Genomic DNA, 18,675 nt, shown 5'->3' on the forward strand with positions numbered 1-18,675 from the left:
TTAATATTTAATGCATTATATAACTAACAAAAACTCATAACTGTAATAATGCTTGCGTAACTGAGCATTCTGCTATAATGACGAACACAGCACATCGTTACACAGCACCACGCAACATAGCACAATGTAATGCAACACAACATGGCATTACATGACATGACATGACATAACATAGCATGACATGTTGTAACGGAACATGAAGTAGCCTACCGTAACATTGTGTAATGCAGCGTAGCACAACGAAATGCAACACAAAATAGCAGCAAAACGTAACACTGCACAACGTAACATGACGTAATATGACATGACGTCATGTGACATGACTTAATGTGACATGACTTAATGTGACATGACGTAATGTGACATGACGTAATGTGACATGACGTAATGTGACATGACTTAATGTGACATGACGTAATGTGACATGACGTCATGTGACATGACTTAATGTGACATGACTTAATGTGACATGACGTAATGTGACATGACGTAATGTGACATGACTTAATGTGACATGACGTAATGTGACATGACGTAATGTGACATGACGTAATGTGACATGACGTAATGTGAAATGACTTTATGTTACATAATGTAACGTAACACAGCACAAAGTAGCATGACATTACATAACATAGGATGATATGATGTAACACAAGGTGATGTAATTTAACGCAAAGCAACACATCTCAAAGCAACGTATGGTAACACAACACAATATAAACGGCTTAACGTAAATGAAATAAATAATATACTGGTATTATTTAGTACCTATAGCAGGTGTCCTCAGTAGAACGCCACACATACACAAACATATGTCTGTCCAGTCTGTCAACTGATCATGTGTCTAGCCTCTCTCTTTCTGTTATCTCATTAGAAAATTAATTCTTCTCTCAGACGATTTCCTGCTGTTTGGCGACACTTTACTGACCCATTCTTTCCTGTCGTTCCAGCCCCGCTCTCATTCCCAGCATTAAATTACACTCTGTGAACATGGGGAACGATGAAGAAAATGAGAGTCTGTATAGGCCTGTAATACATAACCAGGTAATCAGGTCTCCCTTTGGAGCAGCAGAGCAGTGGTGTGATTGTGATAGCCCGTTAGGCCCCAATTATCAAACCAATTTCCTATTGAACAGCAGCTCCTCTCAGCCATGATACTTAATTAAATTCTCACATCGCTTACACCTCGATCAAGGTGGCGAAAGAGGGATCCTCCAAAGAGGAGATACTTCAACTTATGAAAATGTTAGTTTTCAAATAACAAATAGCATGAAGGTTATTTTCAAAGAAAAGATTCTGGTGATCCATGGACGTCGTTAGGCCTATTTTAGGGGGGCAGAAGCTACCATAAAAGTGTCCTAAGCCCCCCCCCAAATAATATTAACAAAAATAATAATTACATTTAAAATATTTTTTTTTACAGTGAAGGCATGTACTCAGCAAAGATAATATGATAGAATAATACAAAAATCATTCGTATTTATTGGCTTAAAATCATTCTTGTTGTTTCCTCGGCATCACAATTTAAATCCCTACTGGGGTCGGGCACTAGGACTTACAAGACCTACTCTATATGAGAAGTGCCATGAGATAACTTTTGTTATGAATCGTGTAATCACACCTCCTCTGACATTTCCATTTTCCAAGTTCCTTATTTTTTTAAAAAACTTATCCTAAGCTAATTGGACTTAACGCCAAGCCAGATGTTTTCAAAGTGGGAGGCAGACCTTTCCAGAGAGGCTCCAAACTGTTTCAGGGGACGCTCAGTCAGTGGAAGTAAAACATTTTACATTAATTATCAAAATGAGATGACACAGAACAGCCTAAATGTTTGTGATTTGGTTAAAGACATTCAGAGATACGTCAGTTTGTGGAGGTTTATGCTCTTTCCCAGAGTCAGAAACTAACAAATGCTTTGTGACAGACATTTTTTATGTAATTGGTGTGGTCTGAAGTTATGGTTAGGGGGCACCTTTTTCCATGCTTGTCTGAGGGGAGGCCCACAATCTCAGACTCTGAAAACTCTAACTGTACCTAGAATTACCTCTAAGCCCAAAGGGACCAAGAAGCTAACTGTACAAACTGTTAGCATTATGCGCTTTTATTTTGAAGGCAGTAATGTAATGCAAATATCAACACAGTGCAGGATGAGAAAAGTTAGCAGACACAGAGCAAAGGACTTCACATGACAGGATAATTTGGATTAATTTTTATGAAAAGCTATTTCGAATCTTTTGATCAGTGGACTCTTACAGACTAAAGTAATATAAATAATCAAGGAACAGACACGTGTGAACTTAAAGAGCACATCAAAGGTAACGTGAGTCAGCACTTTTCTTTTTCTTTTCATCTCCTGTACCAGGTTACACCAGTAAATCTATAAGAATTATACTTTGGGGCTTGTTGTTTCGGTTAAATGAACTGACACTGTCACTCGGCTATTAATTGAACTTTTAATGTAGGTTGCAGCCCTTCTTCTTCTTCTTCCTCTTTTCATTCTCATTGGCTGTGTCCGAAATCACCCACTACTCACTATATAGTGGACTATACAGTGAACTTATTATACCCTAAATAGTCCACTCAACGTATCCCAGAATGCATTTTGAGAATTAGTGTACAACCGATGGTCACTAACCAAGCCCTACCTACCATCATGCTTTGCGCTGATAGAAAAAACAGTCCACCAACTGATTGTCCGACGGCAATGACGAAATTAAAGGCGCCAAAATAATGATCGGAGTAGAGTCCGACAGTGTTGTTTTAATAATGCGAGTGAGCTCACTATATAGTCCTGTACATACAACTCCCTACATAGGGGGTAGGGAGTAGTGAATGAGTGGGGATGTCGGACACAGCCAACATTCCTCTTCTCATTCTTCTTCTTCTTCTTTTTCTTACTCCTCCTCTTCCTCCTCTATTTTCATAGGTGGCTGATGTCCAGACAGGTCAAAACATTATGCATGAAAACGAGCGGACAGTGTGTGTGTGTGTGTGTGTGTGTGTGTGTGAGAGAGTGTGAGAGAGAACAGAGAAAACTGACATTAAATGATGGACCAGAGATACTGATTGTACATCTGCTGCTGATGTCAGTTATTAATAATAAGCCTATTAATGCCGGCCCCCCGGCTCAGTGTGTCGTCCTGCCCAGGCTTGTATGGAAACATTTCACTGAGCACTGAACGCTCTCAGTTACCCCCTGAGACACAACATAAGGCGTCAAAGAACAGACCGGCAGGAAACAGCAGCGCCCTGTTTGAGAGGACGACATGTAATCACAGCTTCTTTGACTTCCTGCTGTGGACGGGGATGGAAGCCGATGTCTGTTGATTCATCTCTTTCCTCCATCGTCCCTGGACGCCTCCGCTGAGTGAGTACGCCGCATGCTTCTCTCCATAACACCTCTATTACCTCAGCAGTGTCCCAGTGTTTTATAAGATGGCTCAGAGTTGAAGTTGTAAATGCTGCCGTTTCCTAGAATCACCTGGAAACGTCCAGACTGAACACATCAACCCAAAGAAAATGTAAAATGTTGAAAATGTTTTTTTGCAACTTTTGCAATGATTTGCTGGTTTCGGCAATCTCAGCATGATTAACAAAAATTGTTAATTGAGAAACATTGTTAAACTTTGCCAAAAGACCATTGGCACTAGCCTGAATGATATTGACCATGTTTATAAAGAGAGAGATATTCAAAAGGCAAAGGCAAAGTTTCAACTTCTGACATCAGGGAGGAGGAACACTTTCCCTAGAAAGGCCAAATCAAACAGATATTTGAGATCATTTGTTCCATCAGCTGTTGGGTTTTTAAACAAACTGTAGTCCTGGTTGCTGTTGCACATATACTCTAATACAGGATATTTCATAGTGCTCTATATTTCATGGTAGCTGTACTGTTTGTTGACAGCACCTATTGTATGTTATATGTTTTTATGTCTTCCATTTATCATTTGGTTGATGTGTATTGACTACTGTTGCGAAACAAATTGCCTCTCGGGTACAATAAAGGCTATCAAATCAAAGAACAAGACAAAATGTCCAATCAGGACCTGTAACAACCTCGAAATGAACTGCAGCTACATATACCGATAAAAAGCCGATCACTTTTAAAAATACTGTTTTTCAGCTTTTTCTCTCTTTCAAAGCTCTTAAACTTTACACATCCTTAATTTTCATATTAGTTTATATTCACACTGACTTATATTTTCTTCTCTACAATTTGGGGTTCAGTGTCGTACGGTCAAGGTCACTTCAGCATGTCGACAGGTGGAGCCAGGGAATCAAACCATCAACCATACGACTAGTAAACACTCCACCATCTGATCTACAGTCGTCCTTAGTGGTTCTATTTTAGGCACAATAAACGTATACTAATAAAAATGTTGAGCCACTGGGCCCTCCGCTGCCACAGTGAACCACCTGTATGTCAGTCCTCCTCCCTGGCCTCCACATCTGTACTGTGACCCGACTCTTCTGAACACTGCTGCTGGAAGTTTTGTCCTGCAGTTTCACCCGATTTGAAGTTAAATCCTGGGAGATGAAAGGGAGGACACAGTGCCAAAAGATCTTTTTTAGCAGCAATGTCCACCACTTTGGTACAGACTGAAATATCCCCATGAACTTTTGGCACAGACATTCATGGTCCCCAGAGGATGAATCCTACCAAAGTCCTTATAGGCAATGAATTAACTATATTCTATTACTTTTTAGTTCTTTTTTGTTTGTATGTTTGTGTGTGTTTGTTCTCTTGTAATTTTATCTTTTTTTTTCTCTAAAATCATGAAAATAAGACACCAAAATGAGCACTGTTAGAGTTAAAGGGATAATGTCTTGGTTTAGAATTTTATTACTTATAAAAACAAATTAAAAGTTTTCACATCTGACATATTACATTTCATGGCGTGAATGTCCACAGCAAACCTAAACAACCATTGCATTTTTAATAAAAGTTAGACATGATTTTTCTACGATTCTATTTTGGTTCAGAACAGAGCTGTGGCTTTTATCTATACTGGGATCTACTCTTCTTAGTAGAGTTTATAGAAACCTCATTCACCTGCAGGTTTCTGACCAATATGCACTCAGGATGATATACCTGGTGTTTCCAGAGGGAATCGGCGTGTTTTCTGGCGTTAAATATAGAAAACGGTCAGAAACAGAAAACAGACTTTCATATTAACAAACACTGTGTAGTGGAGACGCAGTGGATTAATCTCAGGTATCAGTGAACACCTGAACACCTGCGAGCGCTGCATCACCCCGTTGATTAATGAATGACCGCAACGCGGATCCATCCGCCGCCACCGTTCAGCGCAGTTCATTTATCCGAAAAGGGAGGAGGCCATTTTTGTAATCGCTTCATTCATCAAAGACTGCGTCCAGAAGGAGAGACACTGCTTCATCCCCCGAGGACGAGAGGAAAGGATGAGGAACAAAGAAAAGGAAACAAGGCGGAAAAACAAGAAGAAAAAAAATATAATCTGTGCTACAGTCTTAACAGGAAGTGGACACAGAAACCATTATTCCTCTTTTAAAGAAGTTTGATGATCTGCAAAGGCAAAGACAATCATCCATTTTGTGCTCCTTTTTTTGATCTTTCTTTTTGTTTCCTTAAATTTTTTTGCTTTGCCTCCTACCCAACCCTTTCTCAACTTTTATTCATTTTCACTTTGATGTTGTCTTCCTTTACTTATTCTCTTTTTTCCTTATTTACATTTTCTTTCCCGAGGGTCTGTTTTACTTTAGTTTCTGCAGAAGTACATTGCATTCAACAAAGAAAAGTAGCATATACAGTAGCTTCTCAATTAAACAATAAATGATCTCGTTATTATTATGGTTATGTCACAAGTTAACAATCTCATCATTGCAAGACAAAAATATCCTGATTAAAAGAGAAAGATCTCATATATAGATACAGAAATCCTAATACTGAAATATTTTTCATTCAGATCCCATTTATAAGATACATCACTCTTGATTTTGAGAATAAAAATAATACATTTTGTGAAACACACTTGCTGCTTCTGCAATATTTTTTCTCCTCATTTATTTATTTCTATTTTCTTTTCCTCTCTTCTGTCTTCAGGTCAGAGGTTTTACCTTCTCTCATACTCTGAATGCCTCTCTGCCCTTTTCAGTTCATCTGCACTTGATGAGAAACAAAAAGGTCTCATCTGTTTGTTTGTTTCTCCACACGTACTCAGAGCCTGGTGGCCTTTTTTATTCATCGCTATCAATCTGATACGACTGAAACAAAACAGCAGGATGAAATATTCTGACACAGTAGCATCTTTTCGTTTTTTCTGCCCAGATATATGGTGTAAAAAGCAGAGGAGGATGATAAGAACCATTCAAAATTAATTTTTCAGGATTAAGCTGAGTTTTCATATTCTTTTTTTAACGATTTACGTGAACAGCAGCTCCTTCAGAGCCCAACAAAGTCTTGATACAAACGAACGCAGACACAGACCTTTTCTACAGACGTTTTAAGTTAAGAGGACTTTTCCATCCTGGTGAAGTTTCTGTATCTGTAAACATGTTATGTCCTCTCAGTGTGACCTCCTGTGATGCATGCTGGGATTATCTCCACTCAGAGTGGGACCTGCCGCACAGGAACCAAGACTCAGAATCACGGTTTAAGTCAGCCAAGGTATATGAGCCGGAGCTTGGAGATGTGAGTGGTCAGATAAGAACTGACTGCAGTCTGATCCTTTCTCTGAGCTTGGCGGTTGCAGCTGCGCCGGTGGATTTAAACAGCAGAACAATAAAAAGCAAAGCAAGCAGCCGCCTCAGATACAAACTGACATAAATACCAACATGCAGCTCTCACAGGCAGCAGAAAGGTCAGAGATCCAAACAAATCGGCTGCTGAGAGGTCTGAGTTTTATTTAAGACTTTCTGAACTCTGACCACACACACAAAATATCTGAAGAGCTTGCTTGTCTATTTTATTGTTTAAAGGATAAGTTAATGTAAGACCAAACTCATCACTAATCACAGAGAAAATACCAGCTTGATATACACAGTGAAAGATATACAGATACAAATATATCTAAAATCGAATACAACAAAATAAAAATGGTGAGGAAAATGAAATCCAGGCAAGTGCAAAGAATAAATGAATGTGTTTTACCAGTTAAACTGTTCCACACTACTATGTAAAAAACTATACAATAACAAAACTACAAAAAGATGCATTTCTACTCCACTACATTTCAGAGAGAAATACTTTACTTAAAATGTAATTTGTTTAAAATGCTATGATACTTTTCAGATTAAAAATGTACAAAACATAGGATCAGTGTTGGGCAAGTTACTAGTTTCTTTCAATAAATTAGAATTGTTCGCGGCTGAAAGCTTTTTGCTGGTCACACAAAGTTTACAACGGATGACAATGTTCTTTGCATCTTAGACTGTGACACAATAATGGCACTAACATTACTTACAGCTGTGGATACATCGCCTCTCTCCCTCGTTCTCCATTCTTCCTTTATGGCTAACAGCTGACTTGAACAACAAGATGGTGCGTTCAGTAACGCGGCGTTACTTGGATTAATCACTGTAATATTATTACTGTTTTGGAAATAGTAACACTAGTCATTACTGGGAAAAGCAATAATATAATCTAAAATGTGAAGCAATATTATTAATTAAACTATCTAACAGAATTTAAAGACACTTTACTTCAGGAAAAGAAGTAAATTTTCTTGCTTATACTTCTGTACTTTTAGTACTACTTTCAGTGCAGGACTTACTTGTACTGGTATATGTATTTATATAGTATTATTTACAGTACATAATATTACAAAGACAATGGTCTAGACCTGCTCCATATAAAAATGCAATGTAATGATATCATTTCTGTTATGAATTAGCGCTGTATAAATAAAATTGAATCGTAATTTTTATTTGTGGGACTTTCACGTAAGTAAGTGTTCTGAATACTTCTTCCGCCACAGTTTTCACGTCCCATGATGTGGGTGTGGAAAGTTTAGATTATGTTGTAAGTTGTATTTTATCTGAACTACATCAGTTTTTCTCCCTGAAACGCTGAAGAGACTTTAGAGTTTATGTTACCTGAGATTGCAACAGAAAACATGGACTGACATAAATATCAACACGCAGCTCTGTAAAGGTCACGTCGAGATGAAGGCTGAAGTTTGCACCGAATACTTTACGAAACAACTCTTTCTGATGGACAGTTACAAAGATTTGCCATTCACAAGCATTGAATGCATTTTGTATTACTAAGATTTGGATTAATGTTCACTAATATGCGTTACACTGTATCTCCAAAAATATGTCGACTGTCTCATATAGCTTGAATGTCCGGATACTTTGTGCCTCAACATTTAGCAGTAATTAGTTTTAAAAAAATAACAGGTTAAAGGTGTTGTATGTAAATCATAGCATTTTCCCTTCCAGAGTTTATTGTCTGACATCGCCTATCTAACAACCAGCAGCAATTTATCATCCACTGCAGTGAAGAAGTCACTAAGAGTTTAAACAGGTTTTGTTTTTTCTGAGACATTCAGTGAGGAAAAAACAGGAAGCTGCTGATGAGTCTCTGAGCTCAGAAAACAGGTCGCAGCGATCAGCAGCGTTCTCACATCGAGTCTGCTGCTGAAAATATCCTCCCAAAGCAGCAGAGCAAATTCAAACAGCTCGGATCACTGACGTCACAGTGTTTAGGCTGCAGCTCCAGCACTGTCTGCAACACCTTGAGGATCAGCACTGTTGACCAACGACACACAAAAGGTTTCTCAGCAGATATATCAGTAAAATATGAATATAAACAGCTTAGTAAATTGACTTGTCTGAGTCAGATGGAGAAAAAAAAATAGAGATCCAACACCAGTTTAATCTCTGTGTGTCTGTTAGCCTATCTTAGCACAAAGACGGGACGAGGGGGAACTGCTAGCGTAGCAGTCCACCCTGTAGTCTGAGAGTAGAGTTAGTCAGAGCTCAAACCTGTTCAATGAACAAGATAAAGTTTTTCTGCTGATTAGGTAAAAATGCAATCTTGGTTACACCTTTTTGGTCAGTGCAGATGTGAGGAAAAACTAATATCTGAAGACAAATCTGAAGAAGAACATATTTGAAGTTCTATTCATCTAAAGCTTTATTGAAAGGAAAGCAGCGAGAGAAACTGCAGAGGTTCTTTAACTCGGCTAAACAACTGTTCACTGTCTCACTGTATCACCGGGAGAGCCTGTAAATCCCTGCAGAGCAGACCGAGTCCCTCCAGCTGTTGCCATCATCTCCAGATGGCAGAAAGAGAAAGAGAAAGGAGGAGACAGCCGGTGATGAAATGCAATGCAACTCTGGGCTGTTCCCATCTGGACTGTGACTTTATGAACCGTGCAGTCCAGATGAAGAGATGAGGAGGATACAGATGGAAGCTGCAGGTATCTGTGTGTTTGTTTCCTTCATAAATTAAAGTTAACCTCAAGCTGTGAAGCGGCCTTCAGTCTGCGTGCTGGCGACACCTTAACTCAATGTGAAACAACAATCCATTAAAAGACCCTTTAATTTACCCATAAAAACACACCAAACACGCTTTCATCCAAGTTTGTGAACATTGTCAGGAATCAGAAACTCTGTAGAACAAGTTCTTGTTATGGCAGGAAATTCATAGCGAGACAGGGGAGACAGTAATAGACAACCTCCATAGATTAGGGAATAGATTAGAAGTAGAAAAAAAAAAGCATAGTGGAATATGGCGGAAGCAGTAAAAACTCACTAATCTTATCACCTGCCTTAAAGATATCAAATGTTATAAAATTGTAAAAGAGACCTGTTGCTGAGTGTCTCCACCAATCAGCAGACGGATGGTCAAGACCCCTTGGCATCAGTTTTTCACGCACTGGAAAGCCCCTTTATCGTCATTGTTACATGCACAGGGTACCCCATTAGGGTCATTGTTCAATGCTAAGTAGGCCTAGTATAAATAACTCAAAGCAGTACACATAGGGAGGTGGTCTAGGTGGTTCAATGGATCAGACACCACAATTTTACCCAGGAAGATGGTGTTCAATTCCTGTTTGAAACAAATAGTGTTGATTCTTTTGAACGTAACTAACGTTTTTATTTTAACCCAAACCATTATATTTTCCTAACTCAAGTAGTTTTGGTGCCTTAACCTAACAGAGAGAGGCTATTTCACAACATTAACCACGTGTTTTATTTTGAAAGTTTAACAGGACTTTGCGTTTTTATTATTGCTAACTTGACCACGGAGCTCTACACGTCCAAAAACGATCCTTAAGGGGTAACCAGTGCATTAAAAAGCAATGCCTGAGGCGTCACGACCAAGTGTCCATATGTGACAAGTTGGGAGTGATAATTTGTTGCGTCAGCAAGTTCCCCAAAATGACATACGTTGAGATTCATAGTGTTCTCGTGGCTGTAATGATTATGACAGCAGCAAAGGATTATTATAAAGCAACAAAATCCAGGAGGTCGAGGTGGATCAATGTGTCAACAAAAGCAGAGACTGCTGTTTGTTTACTGGTTCAAAACAACAGTCACCATTGTTTTTCCATTGTTGTTAATTAACCATAACCATAATGTATGTTTATTGTTGTAGCTATGATGATGAAGGTCCTCTAACTATAAAAAAATTTATAATTTTGACCCAAACTATGATGTTTCCCTCAACCAAACCATAAAATCATATCATAAAACTGATTTCTGTAACCGTTTTGGACGGCACGGTCTTGTGTCGTGCGAGAGGGCGTGGCCAAACAATGTATTCTGTTGTTTAATTTGGAGGACTTGTTGGCAGCAACTGTCAAGAGGAGAGCAAGCGTCTTACCGTCAACGCAGGCCGGTCTGGCTCGTGTCGTCCCGGCGATCTGTCCCTTCCTGCAGGCGCAGCGGGCCGTCTGTCGAGCAATGGTCCTCCTCGGCTGGCTGCTGTCCCGGTCCAGAGTGACGATCTCACAGGTCCCTGCCGCCAGCTGACCTGAGGGTCGCATGGAAGTAAATCAGGTAAACATATGTTTGAACATTTTGTAAACGGATATGTTTTCTTTTATTGACCTTTTTGTTTCTGTTTACCTCACTGTGCAATTGCCTCAGTTTGAGAGAATAAGCCACTTGATTGTGCACTTGTTAAAAGTAGAGGTCAAACATGGCTTGTTCACAAGATGATGCAAACTGAGGAGCTTTGTATGTATCAAAACCACTGAGTGGTCAAAACCTGCGCAGTACTGTTGACTGGGACACGAGAAAGCTGAATAAAGGAAAGATGTTTAGATTTGGAGTTGAAAGTCTCTGACTGCTTCGACATTGTGTCCATTCATCTCATTAGTCTTAGGATAAGGTCACTTTCCATTATCAGTGTCTACTGGTCTGAATGAACTTCTCTGTCTTTGGAGGAGATGTATTTAACTTGTGAACTACATTGACTACCTACATTGCGATCCTTGAAGATGGCGCTAGCGTGCAGACGCAAACGGCTTGAAGAATTACTTTGGACATCTAAAAAAATAACTGATTAATGGAAGGAATCATTGGAGGCTGGCAGTATCAATAATAAAACTTCACTTTTGCAGAGGCTGAATGATGGATGGATGAATGCTTGGTGAAAAGTACTTGGTAAAGAGTCATAGACCGTCCCCTCTTCAGAAAGGGCTGGACCTACAACAAACAGGACTTCAGAGTAAGGAGAACAGAGGGAACAGTTTTCAGAAAGATAGAGGTCAGTTGGATAAGAGAGTCTTTTTAATGCCTGGAATCCACTGACTACGCCACTTTACGGCTGCGCCACAGTTTTGATGTGTCCATAGCCGAGCGTCAAAGTCTGATTTTGCTGACATGTTTAGATTTTGTGGATTTGGTAACCGGTGTTTGCATTTTGTGCTTCTACTATGATTAAGTGGGCTACGTAGTTAAAAGGTTTCTTTTTGTGTCTGTTTCAACCGTGTTTATTGTTGTTTTACGATCGGGAGTCTCCACAGGGTGTTTTATTTTGAAAATTGACCTGATTCTCTATGTCGTTCTGTGTCTGACTTCCTGCCTGGTTCAATCTGCTCTGTGTTGCTTGATGCTGCTTGTGGCAAAAAAAAAAAAAAAGTTAGTTGGAGATTAGACAACTGTACTCAAAACTTGTAAAGAGAAAACAAGAATATAGCCATCTTTCCATTTAATTTTCATTCGAATTTTAAGCGGACTTTTGAAATGGCGCAAAAAAGAAACAACAAAACAAAACACGAAATAGGTGCGTTTCCATCAGCTGGTTTGGAGCGAATAAACCGGGCTACAGCAAGCGTAGTTAGGTCAGTAGCTGACTTTACACATGGCTGTAATAAACAAGAAGTATGGGTTGCAAACCACAAACAGAACCAGTTGCATGGACCTGAGGACCATGGATCTGAGAAAAATGGAGGGAGGTCCTCAAGAATGTGTTCCAAGCGGGCAAACTGCTACAAGCCATATCTCAGCGCGTTATAGAAAAATGCGTCCATCAGTCGTGAGATACCTGTTCGCTAAATCAGAATTTTTTCGGCAAAAGTGTTTTCATCTCATCATTGCTCTTTTAGCTCCATTTAGGTTTTATGTACAAAGCAAAACCTTTTTTATATGATTAAAATATCATCAATGTATTTGACACCGCAATTATTTAAATCTTGGTATGTTGTGTTAACTTACGTTTTGAACTGTACAGCCAAAATATATGAGGTCTATGCTTACACTGTTGGATAGGCTGTTAACACTGAATCCCCTGACAGTTTTGTGATAATACAGATTAGCCTAGCATCCTTGCACTATCTTTGCTACCGTCATCTGTCTCATGGCCTTCGCCTCACACAGTCCCCCTGAGACTCTCCAAAAATGATAAATCCTGAACATTTTATTGTAGACAGTCTATGAGCGTTCCTGCAGCATCACTTTTGACAGAACATTTCTATTTCACATACGTTCCTGGTAGGTTATCATTCGCTCTGATCATCTATTGTGAATAAACGTCCATCCTCTTAGAAATCATAGAAAAATTACGCTCCTTATAAGTCCAAAACTTTCAAGTTTTCTTCAGTGTCAAAGTAACCCAGTGATAGTTGTCTGTACATCCATAGATACAGTGTAAACAGGAGCTGCTAAGCTATGGATATTTTTTGTGTGTGCACATATAGACCAAAAACGACTAATTGCATTAAACTATTTTGTCCCCATGGCCCCCTAACTGGTGAATCTAGTCATATGCTACACTGTAATGCACTTTTAACTGGGCATCCCCAAAAGTATTGAGAAGCTTTTTTTCCTATCTTTAGTTAAGGGGAAATGTAAGTATTTATGAAATTAGTATAATAATCGTTATTTTACAGTTATTTTACAAAAGGTCAATCTATCTTTCAGCTGTTTTTAAAAAATCTATCCTGTCATTTCTACAGCTGTAGCTGTTTGAAGTAATGTGTTGAGGTGAAAGGCTTCAGCTGTCAGCCTGAAACATGGTGCAACAGCAACAGCACTCAGAAGCTGAGAGGTTTTGATGTAGTGAGCAGTGTTTTCTGTCAGCAGCGTCTTTGAGAAACATGAATGAAGAAACAGTGTTGTTGTCTGAGTCATCGCTGCTGTCCATCAGGTGAGTTCAGGAGGATTAATGTCTGTGTGATGAGGAGTGTTTTGCTCTCACGTACGCACAAGCTCCTCCACTTCTACAGGGAAATTACATAATCAAAACGACTTATCAAAACATCAGATGCTTTTCTAAAGTCTGAGAAACTAACCCTGATGATGTTGATGACAGCCGACAAAACACGAGATAAAACACAAGTTACTCAGCTCCTGACTCAAGAAAATGATATTAAAAAACAAAAATTACTCCCACTTCTTCATCTCCAGGGCAGCAACAGGTTCAAGAATCTGATGATTTACAATCAGATCTGTCTGAAAGTGGAAAATGAGAAGCAGCTGGCCTTTGTTCCCTCAGAGAGTCAAATCAACCAATCAAAGCGGCCCACCTGTAGCTCATCAGACAGACAACCACACACCAATCAACAGAAAGGCTGCAATTTATTTAAAGTAAAGCTCTGTGTAGTTCCCTTGTTACCAAATAAAAGGTATGATTACATTCAGTGTTACAAAAACAGATTGTGTGTGTCAATGAGGTCAAACAAACATAAGTATTTTAAATCCAAAATGATTTACATCCATGTTTCCCAACTTGCAGTCTTCTTCTTTCCTGTCTTTGTTGGCGTGTTAACCAGTGGTGTAGTCTATGTGATACGCACGTATACGCCGTATACCCACTAGGAACGGTCAAAGATTTCCATATACCCACTTAAAATAGCGAGATGTAGAAGTATCAATATTGTTTTGTGGCAGAACTTTCACACGTTCATTCATAAATTCACCCCGTCTGTGTTGCGAAGCACTGAACTGACGTTTGGGGCTTCCGTGGCCTGTGACCGGGATCTGACGTCACCTACCAAACAACAGCACAGCTGCCTGGCGGTCACTCTGCGCAAGCAATTCATCTAAAGTAAAAACATTAGAAAATCAGTCTATTCTTACCACCTGCATAGGTGTCATTTACAATGGGGACACTGGGGACATGTCCCCACCACTTTCTGAAAATATTTGTTAAAAATGTCCTGAAAAATAGCTTTCAACAAGAAATGTTAGATAACAAATGATTTTTTGGCACAATAAGAAATCATGCAACGCAGTGTAAATATAGAAAAAAAACAGATCTGCATTATTAAGTAAAATAAAACCAACAATTTACTGATACGACACCTGCTACATGAACTTTGTTCACCTTTGTATATATAAAGACATTTCCACCATAAATTGGTAACAAAAAAATGTCCACATAATGCAATAAATTAAGTGTTTAATACTCAAAATCTTCTGGGGGAGGAGCCCCAGACCCCCCAATCATATATTTCATCAAGGAAAATATTTCTTTAAATATTAAAATATCTTCTAGGCTTGTTCTTGTGACCCCAATATTCTGGATTGTCACGTCTTGTATGCTAAGTGTTTTGTCACAACTCTAATCTGAGCCCTTAAATGTCCCCACCACTGTTCAGCACAAAGTGACGCCCTTGCCCACCTGTTACCGTCATAGGCTGTTAAAGTCTTTGCAGTGTTGATCATACATGGCCTAAGCAGTCCTGCACAATGCTCTCTATTCCATGTACATGAACACTGTATATATTAGTGAGTGTAGTGGTGCTTATGGGAAGTTGTTCTGGGACGGGTCGCTATGGGACGTGTGAATATTTGTCTGGAAGGGAAAATTCACAGTATACTCACTACAAAAAACTAGACTACACCACTGGTGTTACCTGTTATTCAGTGTGTGTGACACCACTGGTAGGACTGTTTATCTCGTGCAAGTGCACTATAAACTAACCTGATATAAATGAGCAAATTCAATATACAAATGAAGCAAATTCAGCGAAGGAATGGCAGAATCCACCACTAATGATAGAAACTACTATGTAGAGGTAATTACTGAATGTAAACGCATTGAATGGCTCAAGTACATCTTAAGGATTATAACTTTACTTTACTTTTAGAAATATATAAATACACCTGTAAATACAATAACTCTGTTCATACATCCACAAGGGAAGATAATTTTTAAAAGGCTACTGAGGCTGGTCTTAAAACAGAAAGGTTTAGATGCTGAACCTCCTTTCACACCAGCGAGCTGCAGTTTAAAGAATTGACTTAAAAACTTAGTAGGAAGGGTTCTGTTTGATAAAATCCAGATTAAACAGGTTGAATTTTCTTCTTTAAAACACTAACACTGTTCAGATCTTGGTGTTGAGACTCTGCAATTTTAATGAAGCTCATAATTACACCTGACAGCCTGCATTAACACGACTGCTGCTTTCTGTCTGATGTGCTCTCCCCCTCCTGTTAGCCTCGAGGCTACATGAAAGCTAATAAACTATCTCATCTCTGTCTGAGTGCCGCTGTGATGAGGGTTATCACCTCCCCCTCCTCCTCCTCCTCCTCCTCCTCCTCCTCATTTCTGTATGAATACAGATAGTCAGACCTCTGTAAGCTCTGTGGAATCAGCAGTTTATGTGCTTTCATGTTTATAGGGTCAAAAGTCACAATCTGACAGCAAGTGACACAACACACAGAGGGGAGGACACTATAACCTCCACCACAGTGTAATCATATCTGACACAAAGGTCAAAGGTCAGAGGATGGACGCTAACACACACACACACACACACACACACACACACACACAAAACCACAAAGGAGTGAGAGACTGACCTCTAGGAAAAAAACTAAATTACACTCAGAGGCTCTGACAAGGCAAGAATGTGCAGATACAAAGTCTTTATTCAACTCTGTCTCTTAGAAATTACATTAAAATTTTACAACAGCAAATATGTTCAGCAAGAGAGAAAAATAAAGCTATTAGATAGACTATTTTTTATCATGAGGAAATGTTTTTAATGAACATATCTAACCCTGACACAGCTCAAAAGGGTTTCATGTTTTTCCCTAGGTCAAGTATGGTTCCCTGGGTTAATTTGTTCAAATCTAAAGCTATTATTCTACAGACATGAGAGTGTCTTTTCCCATCAAATTATTTCCCCCAAAATATCCTTTCACATTTAACTGAAACTACCCCCTGTTACTAACCTTTAGCACAGTTCTTTTGTTGCCTAAATCTAACCACACACAGGACTCAGGATGTGAACTCTGGTCTGCTATATGCTTACTGACCATTAGCAAGTTCGTCAGTCCTCTGAGCAAAATGCCAGCTAGGAGTAAAAAGGACTGTGCAGAGAAAATAGAAAGAAGCTCAGAGAGCAATTGTGACTTAATAGTGCCAGCGTGTTCGCCGGTGGCTAACGTGTTAGTGATTCCCTCGCCAGCCGTGGCAGGCTTCAGCATCTGGGCACCTGTTTTTAAGAGCCAACCCCATGATGGGGCTGGTTAGCACACAAATCACCTAATTTTAGAAAACATTAACGTACAATAAAACATTTGTATTTATAGCTGAGACCTTAGCCTTTCGTTTGTTGTATTATTCTGAGATAAATTATGCCAGAGAAATACAGTGGAGAGTGAAAAGAGTGCCAACCAACCCTGATCTCCGCTAAACAAGGACGCTGAGAGAAGGTCAGTCTGTATAATGACGTCATACTAAATGGTGCAAGATATTAACTGAACTGAAGACGATTAAGAGGGAGAGACAGCGCCTCAACGAGAGAGAAGGATGTGACCCACAACCGGTTCTTCATAGCTTATAATTATGCAGTGCAGTGAGGAAACGCATCAGAAAGATCTTGACTATATTTGGAGGGCGGGGCCAGTTTCCACTAAAACAGGTGAAACATGGCTATGGTCAATGCTCGCCAAGTAGCCTGGGGAGTAGTCAATGACATCACGAAGCTTATAGAACCAATTATTTCATGAAGATGTGCAGATTAATTTTGCCGTGCCGCTTTACCCTTCAAACTGAAGTCAGCGTGATTATTTATCTGCAGGACCAGTGTCAGCGCTTCGGTGAAACAGCTGCAGTGCGTTTTAAACATAACAGACCGACTTTTCTATTTCAGTGATCCTGAACCCTCTGAGCTGCTGACATCGAGAAGCCCTGGAGCTTTCTGCAATAATTGGGATTCAGCCTACATGTAGATGATGTGAGAGACGCTGCTCGCTAACAGGTAGTATACCATGGTAACCAAGACAGCAGCAGAGCAGCAGCGGGCCTCTGTTTGCTCATTAGCTGCAGCTCCAGCCTTCTTTAGTTCTCCATCTGCTGCAGAACACCAGGATGGAAATACTATTGTTTCTCATTTTCATCAGTCTGAGCAGAGCATGCTGGGAGAAGACGACCGAACAGCACGTTCGCTGTAAACATGATTAAAGAGACACGGCAGCAAAATGTATAATAATACTAATAACAAAATGGAAAACAAAAAAACAATTGAAGGAAATCTGATGACTGAGGCACGACGCCGCAGGTCTATTGTGGAGCTGCACATTAAAACTGTTAACGGTTGGACGTCTTTAGTGAATGAAAAACCGTTCACTATGAGCTGCATCAGAGGAGTTCTTAATCAGCGTTTCCCACTTAACTGCACTTCAACACACGCTTATACCATCATCACAAAACATACTACTTTTTGACAGACTGACATAAAATATTCTGTGGATTTTCCTGTTCCAATAATGACCCTTTCCTCTAGCCCCAAACTAAACTAAACCAAAGCTATACTTTTCGGCCACACACACAGAAACTCTGCAGATTTTCCTCCTCTCTTTTCATTTAACGCTCTTCACATGAAGGTCGTTCGAATCGCTTCTGATGAAAAACATACGCAGCCCTTCCTCAAACATGACAGGAGTGGATATTTTGACCTGAAAATGAGGCCAAAAGGAGGCTTCACCCTCCTGTGAGCTCAAGAGTTTCTATGATGGGAAATAAATACGTTGTTAACTGAAATGAAAAGCTTAGTGACAACACTCAGGGACCTCTGAGATTCTCAGAACTGAAAAACGCAGTAAACAGCTGATAAGCAAGTTCTTTCACTGAATGAAAGGAAAACATAAAAAGTTCACTGGATCTCTGCTGACTTTCACTTTTCTTTCTGCAGCAGTTTCTATCTCACTTTATTTGTCTGCATCCCACACTTTTAGTATTTTAAAACAAATCCTGAGAAACCCTGATGCAAAAAACTAAACCAA

General features: G+C 39.5%; 2 protein-coding genes across 13 annotated transcripts in view; one reads left to right on the forward strand and one right to left on the reverse strand.

Moving 5' to 3' along the window:
* acap3b (ArfGAP with coiled-coil, ankyrin repeat and PH domains 3b) overlaps positions 1 to 18,675 on the forward strand; it is a 163,670-nt gene that overhangs the window by 47,533 nt on the left and 97,462 nt on the right. The gene's annotated exons all lie outside the window — the stretch shown is intronic.
* The window catches only part of LOC123987223 (chemokine-like protein TAFA-5), a 50,944-nt gene that overhangs the window by 23,086 nt on the left and 9,183 nt on the right, over positions 1 to 18,675 (reverse strand). For 2 of the 3 annotated variants that reach the window (XM_046075917.1, XM_046075919.1), the window contains one exon: positions 10,817 to 10,966. In XM_046075917.1, coding sequence (XP_045931873.1) covers positions 10,817 to 10,966 — 150 coding nt within the window. Of the gene's footprint in view, positions 1 to 8,297; positions 8,734 to 10,816; positions 10,967 to 18,675 lie in introns of those variants that run through there. The other variant, XM_046075918.1, reaches the window with a different exon arrangement.

The sequence above is a fragment of the Micropterus dolomieu genome, linkage group LG18 (assembly GCF_021292245.1).
Source record: "Micropterus dolomieu isolate WLL.071019.BEF.003 ecotype Adirondacks linkage group LG18, ASM2129224v1, whole genome shotgun sequence".
NCBI classification, from domain to species: Eukaryota; Metazoa; Chordata; class Actinopteri; order Centrarchiformes; family Centrarchidae; genus Micropterus; species Micropterus dolomieu.